We start from the raw sequence: 16,735 nt of genomic DNA, 5'->3' as shown, positions 1-16,735 counted from the left end.
ATGCATACACACCCACACATATACACACCCAGGCATGTGCACACACATTCAATTCACAAATGTAAAAAAAATCTCAGGCTGGAGAGATGGCTCAGAGGTTAAGAGCACCAACTGCTCTTCCAGAGGTCCTGAGTTCAATTCCCAGCAACCACATGGTGGCTCACATCCATCTGTAATGAGATCTGGTGCCCTCTTCTGTATACATAATAAATAAATCTTTAAAAAAAAAAATCTCTATCAGTATCAAGCAAAAAAAAAATCTGATTTAAAAACTTAACTTACATTGACTTGCTCATAATTAAAAATATTAGGCTTCATAAATTCTATTAACTTCTTTCCTAACACATTATAAAGTTCCACATCATTTGTGGGAAGAATATCCAGATTTAAATTATCATAAGCTTTATTCAAACATATATGTGGTAGCACTTCTGGGATTCTTGGCCCCTCAAATTGTATTTAAAGAAGTAACTCAAGAAACTGTGTCTACAGATTATTTGAAGAGTCTTTTAAAAGTTATTTACATTTTTTTGCTTTTTTTTTTTTTTTTTTCAAGACAGGGTTTCTCTGTGTAGCCCTGGTTGTCCTGGAACTCCTTCTATAGACCAGGCCGGCCTCGAACTCAGAGATCTGCCTGCCTCTGCCTCTTGAGTGCTGGGATTAAAGGTGTGTGTCACTACCATCCAGCCCCATTTTTTGCTGTTTTGAGAGGGTCTTGATATGCAGCAGAGAATAACTTTGGACTCCTGTGTAACTGAAGTTTTCTCCTGTTCTGCCCAGGCCCACAGACCCCACAGCCAATTATAAAATAACCACTCAGAAGCTTATATTAATCAAAACTGCTCAGCCATTAGCTCTGACTAGCTCTTAATTTAAATTTAGCCCATTTCTGTTAATCTGTATGTTCCGAGGCTTTACCTTGTGCCATTACATGCTGCTCCCTGGACAGGGGGCTGGCATCTCCTGACTCAGCCTTCCACTTCCCAGAATTCTCCTTGTCTGTTTATCCTGCCTATACATCCTGCCTGGCTACTGACCAATCAGCATTTTATTTATCCGCCAATCCGAGCATCACATTCACAGCATCCAGAACATACCACAGCACTCCTGATCCACCACGTGCTGAGACTAAGACATGTGTGAGCATGCCCAGTTCCAAATTTACTTTTATTTGGGGGTGGGGGGGGGCGTTGAGACAGGGTTTCTCTATAGCTTTGGAGGCTGTCCTGGAACTCGATTTGTAGACCAGGCTGGCCTCAAACTCACAGAGATCCACCTGCCTCTGCCTCCCGAGTGCTGGGATTACAGGCGTGCGCCACCCTTGCCTGGCTTACTTTTAATTCATATGAATTGCTTAGGGATTTTCCAACACAGTAGAGGTACAAAGAGATGTTTCTCTGGGGGTTTCTCACAACAGATGTTTCTTCATTCCTTGAAGAATCTCACAGAAATTACTATAATTTGAGACAACCCTATTTATCTTTATAAGGAAACAAATACACCCAACGCTCCTTCAGATAACTTGAGAGGCAATGCAGAGCAGAGACAGTCAAGAGCCAAACATGGAGGCTAGAGACACAGGTAAGCTCTTGCCATCCTACACTGATGATGGCAGCCTGAACACTCACGTAAACCTTAACCAGCCCAACAGTTAAGGCAGGGCCTCCAAGGCTGTCCACACTTCTGACCCAAATGCAGGTTTTGGTATTTACAAAACCATCCCCTGGGTTTAGAAATTCTTTAGAACTCAGGGCTCAGCCAGCCATCCTTCAGAAGGATACAGGTTAACATGGCCCAGGGGCTGAAGGAGCCGAAGGAAGGCTGTGGGCAGATCTCCACATCTTTCCTGCCAGCGGGGCTTGGAACCATGAGCTCTAGAGGCAGAGTAGATGCTGATCAGAGCTGAGGCAACATCAAATGGCCACCAGAAGGAACCGGACCAATTTCAGACTGCAGGATAGGCAGCTGCAGGTGGGTCACATGGCCACTTTGTTTCCACACAGAACCCCCAATCCTCTACTTACACAAGTCAACAAATCAGGATGTGCAGCTTTTGTCATGATGGCTTTACAACCTTCGGGGTTGTTTGGTCAACTTTATTTTCTGTTCTCATAAAAAAAAAAAAAAAAAAAACCCGATTTTTATTAGTGCTGGTGTTTGGTTGCCGTGAGTCCACCTAGGATGTGCAGTTGTGCAGAGCAAACTGGAAAGGCCAATCACCTGCAAGTTCCCTGTCTGCTGTTAATGACGTCTATAAGGCAGAGCAGTGCATGTACAGAGCTGGAGCAGTCAGGAGCAGCACGGTTTGCCCATCTGCTGTCTGTGGAGGAGTGCAGCCCTATAGTGGGTCGCCATCCCAGCCTTGGCCTGGAAGTTCCAACCCCCACTGAGGCTTCGGTAATGGTCACGCCCACAAGGCAGGGCTGAGGGAGGAAGCTGAAGACCCAGGATCAAGAGGAGAGGCCTCTCTTGGTTCTGGGGACCCTGGACGCTGGAGGTAGACTGAGCAGAGTTCTCCAGAGAAAACTGCCGGACTGCGCCATACCTTTGCCAGACCCTACAACCTATCCCTTCATTTGTAAGTTACCACAAGATAAACCTCCCTTTTAACTATGGGAATGGCCTTAATAATTTCACCAATACAGCCCCTCCTTGAGGCTGGCCACTGAGGGGCACTGAGCACTTGGCCAGGTGCTGGGCCAGGTTTCCTCAATAACCAAAGACACTGATCAAAAGCAATCAAGGAACACCAATAGCGGAGAGACAATTATGTTCATGTAAGCAGAGGGGGACTAGAGCTGCTGTGTAGAAAAAAAGTGAGAACACTTTAGAGAAACCACAGCCTGCCTGGAGGTGTCACCACCCTTGGGTAAACCAGAAAGCCCCCAAAACACACTGCAGAGCTCAGGAGTCTGAAAGGGGCAATGTTAACTGACAACAGACAATATTCGTAAATATTTTCCCATTTATATCAAATCAGTGACTAAACAGATCATAAAATTGATACAGCAGACTTCTAGTTCAGACTTTCACGCCAGATTCAACAGTCTCTTCACAGACTCTTTGTACTGAGTAAGGCTCGCCTCGTTCTCGCCCTCACTCTTGATTCGAACAACACACTTCTGGTAATCTTCAACCTCTTTGGTCCCCAGCAGCTCTTCCCTGCTCGGAGCCACACTGCTCTCGGAGGCTCTCATCTGCAGCAGAGTTTGGAGAACATTTTTCTCGGAGGAACTATTCTCCCACACATACTCTTCCATGTCTTCCTCAGTCTTATTTTTTTCCCATTCTTCAGTTTTCTGAAAGAAAAAGAAAAGTTCAGAACTCCAGGAAATGTTATCAAAAGACAAAGTTCCTTAGCTTGTTGGTTTTGGGGAAAGAGAGTGTTATAATATATTCAAGGTCCCCATCTATACTATGAACCGAGAGTCCTGCATGGCACTGCTGCCCATGGCCAGCCTTAAGGGCTGCACTCTTCCATGGGCACTAGCTCTACCTTCATATATGCACTGCTCTGCCTCATACACATATCAGACAGAAAGCTCTCTTGCAGGTAGCTAGTCCTACATTACCAGAGTTATCCCTTATGTAAGCCTCTGCTCTGCTGCTGTCCTGGAGTACAGGCAGTGGGACAGGCCTGCTGGGCCTAACCCACAGCACATTAGTATTTTACACTAGACCAGGTGTTGTGTTGACTAGTCTGGCTTCAAACTCCCCATGTAGCTGCAGATGGCCTTGAACTTCTGATCTTCCTGCTTCTGCCTCCCAGGAGTTGGGATTACAGGTGTTTGATGCCATACCCCTGATATCTCACATTTCTAATGTTAAAAATACTGAATTGATAGACGTATTATCTTTCTAAGATGTGGGAATGACAGGGGAGATAAAGCACCATGATAAATAAGTCAGGAACACATCTGGATGCACAGCTTTTCCTTTGATAGAGGAAATCATGAAGGGGGATGTATACGGATGCACACACAGCTTTTCCTTTGATAGAGGAAATCATGAAGGGGGATGTATACAGATGCACACACAGTTTTTGTTTTGATAGAGGAAATCATGAAGGGGGATGTATACAGATGCACACACAGCTTTTCCTTTGATAGAGGAAATCATGAAGGGGGATGTATACAGATGCACACACAGCTTTTCCTTTGATAGAGGAAATCATGAAGGGGGGATGTGATGTATACGGATGCACACACAGTTTTTGTTTTGATAGAGGAAATCATCAAGTGGGGGATGTATATGGATGCACACACAGCTTTTGTTTTTTTTTCATGATAGCTTCAGATCCTCTAAACCTGCTTTGCTGTTATTTTTATTTTCTATTCTTGCATTATTAGTTCTGGTGCCGTGTCACCTGAGGTACATTGCAATGCAAGCAAAGCCGACTGGAAAGGCTGCTCATAAATGGCACCAAGAAGCTACAGTAGGCCAGGTGTGGTTGTGTCCACCTTTAATCCCCACACTCAGGAGGTGAGATAGGCCAGCCAAGGCTACATAGTGAGACCACATCTAAAAATAACAACAGAAGCTACTCCAACACCCTCCAGACTTTGTCAAAGATACAAAGGCAGTACTATTTTTTTAAATGAAGCACATCCCTTTAGAATATTTCCTATTTAAGAAGCACAAATACAAAATCTTACAGAAGCTTTATTTTTTTATTTATTTTTTTAATTTAAAAGCAAATTTCATTGTCTCTTCCTTCTTTAGTTTTTCTCTCTGGCCTTGAACTTTCAAACTATTCTTGGGTGGTCAAATGCTGGGATATGAGTGTGTGCTGTTCCATCTAACTATAGCTGCTGCTTTAAAACAAGATGTAGCAGGTCACAGCAAGTGCAGTTAAAGAAAACCAGGTACCCAGCCATGCCCCCATAGGGACACTGCAGATTATGGGATCCATGAGGACTACAGGAATGAGAACTCCTGGCTGCAAGAACACAGAAAGGTCCTTCTGAACAAGCACTGCCCACTTTCTTCCTTGGAACATTTTCTGATTCTACACATTAAGAGTGGAGTTTGCTTTATTCAAAAGGACCCTGACACTGAGATATGAGCCAGGGCTTGCAAGCCAGACCAGAATTTGGGAAGCTACATGAAGAACTGGCTTTAGTTCTGGGCTGCTTATAGGAAGCAGCAAGTCAGGCCAGGCTTCTAAAAAGCACAGTGAGATCTCCTATTATCTCACAGTGCTGAGGACACAGAATCCTGAGAGGAGAGCACTGGCTGCTGGATCATGAAGCTGTAAGGGGCTCGCCATTACCAACCCAGACCTCAAACTTCTATGGGAACAGACAGACATCTTTCCCCATATGAGGGGGCTCTTACCCAAGACTGGATGCTATGATGAAGAGAGGGACAGACGGGTAAACTAAACATGAATATGACAAGCCTGAGATGCTGCCTGCTCACGGAGATCGGAAATGCCTTCTGACAGACACTATCAGCTGGAGCTGCTATGGGCTTGTGGGAGACTCAGCTCGAGGAGGGTGCAGTAGTAAAGGCAGGCCTTGGACCTTACCTGTCAGAAATCGGTTAAGTGAGAGTAAAAGGCCAGCTTGGGCTCACAACAATGGAAGGGTTGGAGAGGTGGCTCAGTGGTTAAGGACATACACAGCTCTTCTAGAAGACCTGAGTTTGGTTCTCAGTACCCACATACAGGAGCTCACAAGTGCCTGAAATGCAACTCCAGGGAACACGACACCATCCTCTGGTCTGAGGGCACTGCATTTATGTGTACATACCCATATACACAGACAACCCATACACAATTAAAGATAAAATAAACCTTTTTTTTAATGAAAGAAAAGACAATATTTAGCATACAATAAATGAAGATGCAAATATAAATACAATGTCATTAATAACCATAGGATACACACTGGATGTCTTCAAATTCACGGCTATCCACCTGGCTCAGTCCAGAGGATCTAATGCTTGTGACCCCCGTAGGTATGGCACTCATATGCACATACCTACCCACCCCCTGCCCCACCCTCCTGAATGCTTACATGCTTACACACACACACACACACACACACACACACACTCTTTCTCTCTCCCTGACCGACCACACCTCTGAAGCAGCAACTTTGCATTCCATGTGATCCTGTCACCCTCCCAGTTGGCTCCATCATCCATTTACTCCTCCATTCAATAAATTTCTGAACCATCTGCTGTGCCAGGCACTGTGCCCTCCTAGAGCCTCAGCCCAATGAGAGGCCTGATGTCAAGCAGGTGCCCACTGCAGAGCAGAATCCCAGCAGGGATACAGACTCATAAAGGTCCCAACACTAGCTCAGCAGTCAAGGGAGAGATCAGGGCCAGGCAGGCCCAAGCAGCATGGACACAGCCAGATGGCTACCAGGAGACTCATTGCATACCACGCACTGTTGTAGAGTCCAACACTATTAACTCACTGACCTCTCACATAACCCTGTGAGTTACAACTATTATCATCTGTTTTACAGACCAGCAAACTCAAGCCCAGAGCAATTAAATAATTTGCCCAAAACCACAATGGGCCTCAGTGGTGGAACAGCATGTTCTAAGGAACACAGAGACCTGGTGAGAAGAATCTCAGGGAAAAGGATAACTTGATTTGAACCTAATATCCTTCCCCTCCATAAGCACAAATTTAATACAAAGAACATGCTATCTAGTTAATGCAACAGTCAGCACCCTCTGCAGCAACAGAAGTAACTGCCTCCTACACACAGATCTGCCACCTCCTGCCACTGTATTTACAGCACTCTGACAGGGACATGAGTCATGGTAATATTCCACTATGCACGATGACAAGGACGCTGTTGTCCTACAGGAGGGAAAACAGTTTAACCATTAAAAAAAAACTAGGCTGGCAAGATGGCTCAGTAGGTGAAGGTACTTGCTGCCAAGCCATGCCTGATGACCCAGTTCAATTGCTGGGACCCACCTGGAAAGAAAACACTGACTCCCACAGGTTGTCCTTCAACTTCCACACAGCACTATGATATGTGTGCCCCTCCTCCCAAACACACACAAAATAAACACTGTAATTTATATAGCTACAAAACAGGGAATTTGAAAAAAAAATTCTTAAAAGAAGTAAAAAAATAAAAATAAAAAATCCTGCCAATTATTTCAGCTGTCAAGGCTAGATTTTTACTGCACATATCAAGGAGTTCAAATCAATTTGGACCAGTTTTAAAAGTATTTCACTGAGTACTATGTGCCAGACACTGTACTAGATACTGGGGAAACAGATGAGTGAAAAACTGTCCTTGTCCACTGTAGTTGGACTGTTCGGTCAGAACCACCAGCTCCTCAGTAATGACACACAGACTTATTAATTATAAAAGCTTGGTCATAGCTTAGGCTTGTTACTAACTACCTCTTAAACTTTAATCAACCCATTTCTGTTCATCTACATACTGCCACATGGCTTGAGGCTTTACCTGTCCTCCAGCATGTCTTGCTCCCTCTGGGTCACTTGGCAACCCTGCCTTTCTTCTTCACAGCATCCTCTTGGCTGTCCTGCTATACCTCCTGCCCACTAATGGCTGTTTAGCTTTTTATTAAACCAATCCCAGTGACATATCTTCACACAGTTTAAAGATTATTTCACAACAGCCCCCAATGAGGAAGATGTGTACACAGGTACTAAACATGAAAGAATGTCAACTGAGGAAGGAAGGAAGAAAGGTATCAGGAAACATCCAGGAGTGGTATTATCCTTGTATTAAAGGTCTCACATACATCTGAAAGGCTGACCAATGCAGAAGGACACATGCAAAGTCACCACACATGGGGACTGCAGTGGCTTCACACCCGGCTAACTAGAGCACACAGCCCATATCCCAAGTGGCCGGGAATGAAGAGGCATACTCTGTGAAGGACACACTAGAGTCAGACCTGACAAGAAGCCTGGGAAACCCAGGATATTATGGGAGACAAGGACAAAATGGAAGGCAATGGTGGGACCAGTAAGGAGGCTGCGATGTGACTCAGGTGAAGGACAAGAAGATGCTCACTGGGCAGCAGCAGAAATAAAGAGGGAAACAGCTCAACAGATCTTTCCATCAGAACAGGAAAGATCTGGTAATGTACTAGATATAGGAAGAAAAGAATGGATAACTCTCAGATGTTTATTTCATCCCTTGGGAGGAAAGGGAAGCAAGGTTTAGCTCAGCGAGCAGTGGAGGAAAGGTCTTGCCTCTAGGCAACATTGCTGCTTCCACCTGATGTCCAAATTCCTGTGTGACAAACATCTCCATCCTTCTGCTCACACTTGTGACTCACTCTCAGCCCTGACACTAGTCAGGCACAAAAACTGTCTTCAGAGAGGCTAACCTCATTAATTAGTTTCCTTAATAACAGTGATGAGATAATTAACTACAGACTGATCCTGAAGCTGCAGGACTCCATAGGTACGGTGACACAACCCTGGCTGGCAGTGGGCATGGACACAGGTGACCCTTGATTCCTCAGCTATTGACTCTGAGAAGACGAGACCAGCACAGGTCAGGTTTTACTTCAGCTCTGATTGTTGACTATTCTGGAAGTCAGAGCTCGACAGACTAAGGCACACACTACTGTAACAAAAGGAACTCAGGAGCAGTTCAGGCTGTGCTCCTTTGTGATAATCTCAGTGGCCTTGGGCACCTCTGCTCTAGGTCAAAATTTCACAGCATAAAAAATAGATTGTGGGGGGGGGAGAGTGGGAAGAGGAATGAGAGGGGGGTCTGGGGCTGGTATCTAAAATGAATAAAAAAAATTTTTAAAGAAAAAAAATAGATTGTAATAAAACAGCCTTCCATCCTTTAGCACCAGTGTAAAAAGGGTGACCCGCACTAAAAGCTTTGCGCTAAAACAGGAAAAGAAAAAAAAGATAGCTTTGAAACACTTTCAAAACTTCCTGGCTGACTCCTTTGTTAGCCCAAAGGGATCACTGGAGACAGTGGGGGTTGATGGTGGGAGCGGGGAGGGAGGGGAAGAGGGAGAGGGCTTGGGTATTAAGATCACATATCACCTTTTCTGATCAACAACAGAACTAACTGACTGGGAAGATGCTGACGGTGAGCCCAACACCTAGGAGAGGAAATCACAGCCAAGCACCAGGTCCAGCATTAGACCTGGCTCTGCTCTTGGGAGGCTGGGAAAAGGAAGGCATCCCAAAGAACAGATACTTCATCACCCAGTCAGCTAGCGCCTTTGCCACAGGATCCACTTCTTATTGGACTCTCCTTCCAAGTTAGGGGTTGTGCTGAGGCTAAACTAATCAATAGGTCTGTAGGGAGACTCCAGCCCTGACCCTACGTGAGAGAAGAGTCAGCAAGCAACTGCACCCATCAGCAGACCTCCTCTGGTTTGCATGCCTCTATTTCAATGAAGACTTCATTTTTATTGGAAGTATTTACTGTAAGGTCCCCTAAAAGTGAACTCTCTTGATGAGTATAAAGTGATCTAACTTCGGGTTGAGGTTGTAGTTCAGCTATCAGGAGAAGGGTCTGGGCTTGCTCCCAACACCTCACACAAACATCAACTTAGAGACGCCATGATTTTTAAAATCAGGCTTTTTTTCTTTGCAATAAGACCATCATGATGGCTTGGGAAGGAGCCTAGCAGGAGAACACTTGCCTAGTTTTCAGGAAGCCCCATGCTCAATTCCCAGTATTAAGACACACAACTGTAGTAAGGTGAACGCCAATCAAGACCCACGTTTAATTGTTAAAAAAGAGCCTTTGTAGCAGTTCAGTGCCAGCCCCCTGCCTCCAAGCCTCACCCTGGCCCTGTGCTGGCACTCGCCTGCCAGCTCTGTGCAAGTCCGTAGTCCTCCTTCCCCTGTGGAAAGCTAACAAACATTACACTGCACAGGGGAACAGCAGGTTCTGCAGCCAGTCAGATGTGAGCAGATCTAGATCGCACGCACTAGCCTGACTTCAGTATACAGAACTGTCAAGTTAAATATAGGCTGTTCAGAGAAATTCGCAATAATGATACTTGAAATTCTAAAAGAAAAAGTTTCACTTTTAGTATTTTTAACTAATAATTGCCATTCCTGAGAGTTCATAATCTGCTAGATATTACAAAAAAAAAATTCTGTTTAGAAGGAAACCTAGTATCAGAGCCTAGACAGCTTACACATGACTTTTGATGCCTAGAACGATGACCCATGCAGGAAGTCACAGAACCAAGGCTAGCATCCAAGTCTGCATGGTTCCACATGTTGAAGGCTGATTCACAGCTCATCAAACTAAAACACTAACACAAGTTTAGCATATCTAGGACACTGGTCTCACAAACATTCATCTCTCATCACTGCCAGCACTCAAGAATGTGAAGCACTGGCCTCCGGTCCTAAAGCCATGCTTTGTGACGTCTATACTGACTTGCTCTGACTGCTACACAGCAGACACTCTTACACTAATGTCTGGATGAACACTTTTCCAGAAGTGGCCTCCGTAGAAATTCTAAAAAGCCAAAGGACATTCATGTCTGCACACTAAGTGTTCAGAGGCCAGCCCATTGAGAATAAAGCAGTGGACTGGGCAGGGGCTCTGAACACTGGATCAAACACCAGGTGGCAACATCAGTTTTAAGTACAAATTTCAAGCTGGTGAAGGGGAATAATTCACTTCAGTAAAACCCTGTCCTAGAACCCTGCAACAATATCTGGCTCATCAGTTCCTGTGTCTTCACTGATGCAGTCTGTTCAGGAAGGATCGAGTGCCAATTTTAGTATAGAATTCTCTAATTACAGCCATTTAGACGGCTATGTGTGGTACTTACTCTGGCATAGTAATTAGTATGAAAGATAAAAGACATGAGTCCAGAGTACAGCCTTGCTGGATTCTGTGTCATAGAACCACAGAAAGAATCTGGGAAGTCAACTGTCACTGAATTTATTTATGCCTGTCATTTCCTCTGGCGAATTCACTTTACAGGCAGCTGGCAACGTAAGAGACTCCAAACTGGCTGGTTTTTATTGTTTGTTATTAACTCTTTTGACAGCAGCTATGGACCTGTAGCTAATTCAAACATGTTCTTGGTTCAAAGGGAACTTAATTATCTCAAGCCAACGGCAGTTCTCAATCAATAGACAGGAAAGAGATTAACTGCTACCAGAATGACATTCCCAAAGCCAGGATATAAAACACATATGAATCATGGGACAGAATCCTGCAGAAGAAGAGAGCCGGAGGCTGTTTTGTTACTAATCTTGAAATAAAGCTTTGTTTTCCTTCCACTTGCCACTCACTTGTGTTAAACCTGATTATTAGTAACAATGACAATGTAATGAGCGGTCTGGAAACAGCTGCATGTGCCCACCGATCATCCCTGAGGGCTGCCACCAACATACAGGGAGATGCTTCTCTCCTGGGTCCCCACTAAGGGTCAACACAGGGAACCATGCCCCACTGAGAAGTCACCGTATCTCTGGATGAGTGCATTAGAAAGCTCATTCAGTGAACTGATGGCTTTTCCCCAGTACTTCCACTCTGCCATGTCTAAGAGCAGGGCATGACAGCACAGGCCTGTAATGCCAGCACTAAGGAGCCTAAGGCAGGAACACTGTCCTGAGACTGACCAAATGAATCAGCTCACGGTCTTCACACACATTTTATACACACTTGCAGTACATCACATATGTCCTTGCCCCCCTACACACATACACACACACACACACACACACACACACACACACACACACACACACACTTACCCAAGACTCGTGATACAGGACTGTGAGGAGATACAGCGCATAGTCATAGTTCTGCCTCTTCAAAGGGCATCTTTAAGAAGAGAACAGGTCAAAGTTTCAGCATACAGATAATTCATACGACATCTAAAACAGGTAGCATTCTTTGAATTTTATCGCCCTAGGAAAATTCTGTGCTTAGAATATTTAGGATAGCTAGACTTGGCGGCACACATGGGAGGCAGAGGTAGGTGGATCTCTGTGAGTTTGAGGCCATCCTGGTCTACACAGTAAGTTCTAGGCTAGTCAGGACAATGTAGTGAGACCCTGTCTTGAAAAGAGAGAGAATGAGAATATTCAGGATATTAAATACTGCTGTTATTTCTATCTTTGCTTTCATCATTAATGGGGTTATCTGAGCTTAGTAGCTTTAAGTGATTTGAATACGATATGCCCAAGAAGTTCTCTTTACCATTTCAGTGCTTCGAGCCATGTGGACAGCACAAGCTTATCTAATGAGTCCATTTAAAAAGCAGGACAGACAGACAAGGCTGGAGAGACAGCTGAGTCGGTAAGAGCACTGGTGCAGAGGACCTGGGCTCAGGTCCCAGTACTCACATGGCAGCTCACAAAGCCATCTGTAATTTCAGTTCTAGGGGATCTAATATCCTCTTCTGGCCTCCATGGCCACTATATGTACATGGTATACATGCAGGCAAAATATTCATATACATAAAATAGAAATAAATCTTTTTGCAATAGCAGATGCTGATTCTTTCAAAAATGAGCTATACTATGTATCTATTGCTGCTATTTTAAAATCGAACTAAGACCTCAATATTAAGTGAAACTTCCTATGAGGATAATATGTGATACTTTTAGGACAATAAGATAGAAAAAGTAACAAATGCCTCTAATCTCTTTTGGGTATAAAATAAAAGCATCACATGGTTTATTAAAAAGTCTTTTACTCTACATAGTTGCCAGCATAAATCATAAACTAGATAAATGACAGGTACTGTCATTGACAGAAAAAGCAGCATTATCAGATGGTGCACATGTACACATAGTTGCACACACAGAGGCACAGACACACAGAGAGATAGACACACACACACAATGAAGAACACTAGTCCGCAAGGTTCCACCCACCTGTCTGTGGTGATAGTGAGCACATCAGTGGTCTTGCAATACCTCTCTCCTACAAGTTTAATAAGTTTCTTCTTTGCATGGTTGTCTAAATTCAAACTGGAAAGTTTAACCTTAAAAATACAAGAAAAAATATGTAAAAAAAAATCATATAATTTGTTTAATGAAGAAAAGCAGAGCTGCTATTTAAATCAACATTAAACTCAAAAAACAAAACTTGCCCAACTTCTTTGTATGCAGTTAGCAGTCAGCAAATGCACAGCCCAACCTTACTCTTGGAAAGTGGAAATGCAAAGTGAAAACACAGTTCGGAGCTCTTGCAAAGTGCTGGCGCTTGCGAAGCTTATGAGAAGCGCTAGCAGAGAAAACCCAATCACTGCCAGTAACTGGACAGCACAGACCCAAGCCTCGTGAACACTCCACCCTGAGACCAGGCCATTGCGTCCCTGCAGCTGGTTCAGGATGAAAATGGCACCCCAACCTATAAGCTCTAGGAGGCTGGAACATCATACCAAGGGAGAATCAACATTCTTCAGAAGCTAATACTGGCCTCCAGGCTGTTAGGAATTTGTCTGCCAGGCTGGCAAAGTGCTTAGTGGCATAAAGCCCTGACCACCAAGCGTGGGGACCTGAGCTTGATCATCAGACCCTGCAGGACAGAAAGAGAAAAGAGACTCCCACAAGTTACCCTCTGATCACCACGCAAGGACACGGACGGATGGACAGACACACACACAGACTCACTCACACAGGAATGAATACAATTTTTTAAAAGGATATGGAGGCCTCCTAGAAAAGTTTTTCTCCCTCACTGCCACCCCCCTCCTTTTGCCCAAACAGGGGATTAAACCATAGTCTGGCACACATGGCAAGCACTCTGCCACTTAGCTATATTCCTAGCTCAGAATCTTTTCTTTAAAGGTGATTCTGTAGCTCAGTGGTGGAGTGTTTGTCCAGCACACGTGCAAGATCTTGAGTACAATCCCCACCAGTGCAAAGAGAGAAATGCTGTTTCTTTTACTACTGGATATATTTAGGATATATTGAGTTGAATCAGGGTCTTTCTGTTTGTTGAGATAGAGCCTAGGTTAAAAAGCCAAGAGAGGGGCTGGGGATTTAGCTCAGTGGTAGAGTGCTTGCCTAGCAAGTGCAAGGCCCTGGGTTCGGTCCTCAGCTCTGGAAAAAAAAAAAAAAAAAAAAAAAAAAAAAGCCAAGAGAACAGCTCAGGCTTAGCTTGTCCCGAACAGTTTGCTCTCTAAAGAACTAATCCAGGTCTCCCAAGAACTCTCTTAATCCCTTCCCAGGGGGTACTCCACGACTTAAAAAAGAAAAAAAATTTCAGGGATTATATGAGAAAGAGATATTGAGACCATGATTGGAAAAAGCACAGGAACAAATAGCTAAACTAACGGAAACACATAAGCTGTGAACCAATAGGAGCCCCCGTGAAACTGGACCAGGCCCTCTGGATAAGTGAGACAGTTGATTAGCTTGAACTGTTTGGGAGGCCCCCAGGCAGTGGGACCAAGACCTGTCCTTGGTGCATGAGCTGGCTTTTTGGAACCTAGGGCCTATGCTAAGACACTTTGCTCAGCCTTGGTGCAGCGGGGAGGGGACTGGACCTGCCTCCACTGAATCTACCAGGCTGGGCTGACTCCCCAGGGGAGACCTTGTCTTGGAGGAGGTGGGAAATGGGGGGGATGGGTTAGGGGGAAAGGCTGGGGGGTGGGAGGAGGGAGTCTGTGGCTGATATGTAAAGTTAAATTAATTATAAAATAAAAATATTTTTAAAAATTAAAAAAAAAAAAGAACTCTCATAGGTCCTAGTTCATCACTGTCACATTGAGCACCATGCTCCCAAAACACAAGTCTTAAGGGGCAGGTGGCAACCATAACCACATCATAACAAGTATAGTTAATTCTCTGGAAAGCATCAGGAGTGAGAAAGAACTGAAACCTCACAAAGAAGAAAAAATGTTAAATGTGATTCTGAGATTCTACCAGTCTTCATCTCTTACTTTAATAACCCTGCACCTCTCTCCAGACACCAGAGCACAGCAACTTATTCACCCACCCATTTCCCCAGCGAATTACAAACCTCTGAGGGTGAGAACAATTTCTATTTTGTTCTTGGCAATGGTGTAGGTAAGTATTTGGTAAATTAATATATAAAGTTTAAAAATAAAGGAACTGAGTCATGATACATGCCCACCACCCCAGTAGTTAAGAGGATCACAAACTCAAGACAGGTGGGGTTACAGTGAGACCCTGTCTCAGAAAACAATTCACTACCATTCCCCTCTGCAGGCGAGGAGAGCCATCTCTGTCTTCTGGAAAGAGTATGCATCAACAAGCAGGTAATTAGCTTGATAAATAAGCAACTCATTCTGTGATAACAATATGGAGAAATATTTATATGAAAATAGCAAAATGCACTACTTTATAACAATGCAAATATATGTACATACATCGTGTGCAGTGACAACATATAGTAAAAAGAGTGTCTTTTATATTAGGGTATATTGGGTATACCCTAATGAGAATACAGTGATTTTTCTTTTTAAACACCTATGAAATCATAATATTAAACAACAACATTTTAAATTCCAATTTTTATGCCAATGTTCAAAAAAAGTGGCAGCAATGTTGATTATTGTTGCAATCACTCTTTTAAAATTCATGTTCACATTAATATCTTATATAAAGAGTTTAGCCACACTCTGAAGCTTTTCACAAGTGGCTGTGTGGCACACTCACGCCACCTGCTAGCCCAGAAGGGCACTGCAAATCCTCATCTTTGAGCTGGACCAACACTCTGACTTCCAGGCCAAGTGCCATTCATAGCCTCTCTTCCTAAATCCATGTTTTACAAGCTCTGTTTCCACAGTCTTGTGCTGTGAACACAAACAATACTGCACTTCCACTCACAGGAGGCTGTGGTGCGATGCCTGTCTATTATCACAAGAACTACACAACACTGAGACTCAATGTGGCAGAACTGTGGTCCACACATTAGAACCGAGCAGGCTTCTGGGGTTGCCACTTGCTCTGTAACGTCAAGTCACTTTATCTCAGAAAAATTCCTTTCTCAGGACAACCTAACTCAGGGGATTTCTGCAGAAGTATGAGACTAACAGAGGGAAGCACTTTAAAAGTCAAGTCTTACACAAACATAAAGTCCCTGATTCTAAATGTTTATGACTGTGGAGAAAAACATAACTCGTTCTGCAGATTTACGCTGTGGAGGCTGAAGCTGCGGCACATAAGGTCTTGCATTCAGACCATCAGCGGACTGCCTGTAACTCCAGCTCAGGCAGAGATGGGGGAGCTCCTGAGTGGGCTGTCTAGCTAGACTAACTGGGTTGGCAAGCTCTGGATTCTAATGAGAGTCCTGCCTTAATTAATGAATAAGGTGGAGGGTAACCCAAGATGATTCTTGACTCAAGCATAGGACCTTCAAACATACTCACACAGACATGCACTCACACATACACAAGCCCACAAACACACAAACAAGCATACACACATACACAGAAACAAGCATACACATACACAAACATACTCAGAAAGCATACACATATGCACACAAACATGCATAAACACACATGTACATACATACACACAAAGCACATGCACGCACGAGAGTCACAGAAAAACAGGAACACATATATGTTCACATGCCACACACACATACAAAAATAAACGTGATTCCTCTAAACACTATTGCTGTTGTTTGGATGTGAAGTGTCCCCACAGGCTGGCTTGTCTGAATACTTTGTTTCCTGGTGGTGTGCTGTCTAGAGACATCGCGGAACCTTCAGGAAATAGGGTCTGGCTGGAGGAATCAGGGAGCTGAGAGGACGACCCCCATGTTACGGCCTGGCTCCAGTTCCAGGC

At 44.1% G+C, this 16,735-nt stretch overlaps 1 protein-coding gene across 1 annotated transcript in view; it reads right to left on the bottom strand.

Moving 5' to 3' along the window:
• Window positions 1-2,947: 2,947 nt before the first annotated feature.
• Mrps35 (mitochondrial ribosomal protein S35) overlaps window positions 2,948-16,735 on the bottom strand; it is a 38,171-nt gene continuing 24,383 nt past the window's right edge. The window contains exons 6-8 of the mRNA XM_036182235.1: window positions 12,842-12,951; window positions 11,714-11,783; window positions 2,948-3,299 (exon numbers count right to left, since the gene is read on the bottom strand). Coding sequence (XP_036038128.1) covers window positions 3,030-3,299; window positions 11,714-11,783; window positions 12,842-12,951 — 450 coding nt within the window. The 3' untranslated portion in view covers window positions 2,948-3,029. The remainder of the gene's footprint in view (window positions 3,300-11,713; window positions 11,784-12,841; window positions 12,952-16,735) is intronic.

The sequence above is a fragment of the Onychomys torridus genome, chromosome 3 (assembly GCF_903995425.1).
Source record: "Onychomys torridus chromosome 3, mOncTor1.1, whole genome shotgun sequence".
In the NCBI taxonomy this organism is placed as follows: domain Eukaryota; kingdom Metazoa; phylum Chordata; class Mammalia; order Rodentia; family Cricetidae; genus Onychomys; species Onychomys torridus.
Note: the sequence above shows the minus strand (reverse complement) of the source record. Positions and strands in the feature narration are given on the sequence as shown.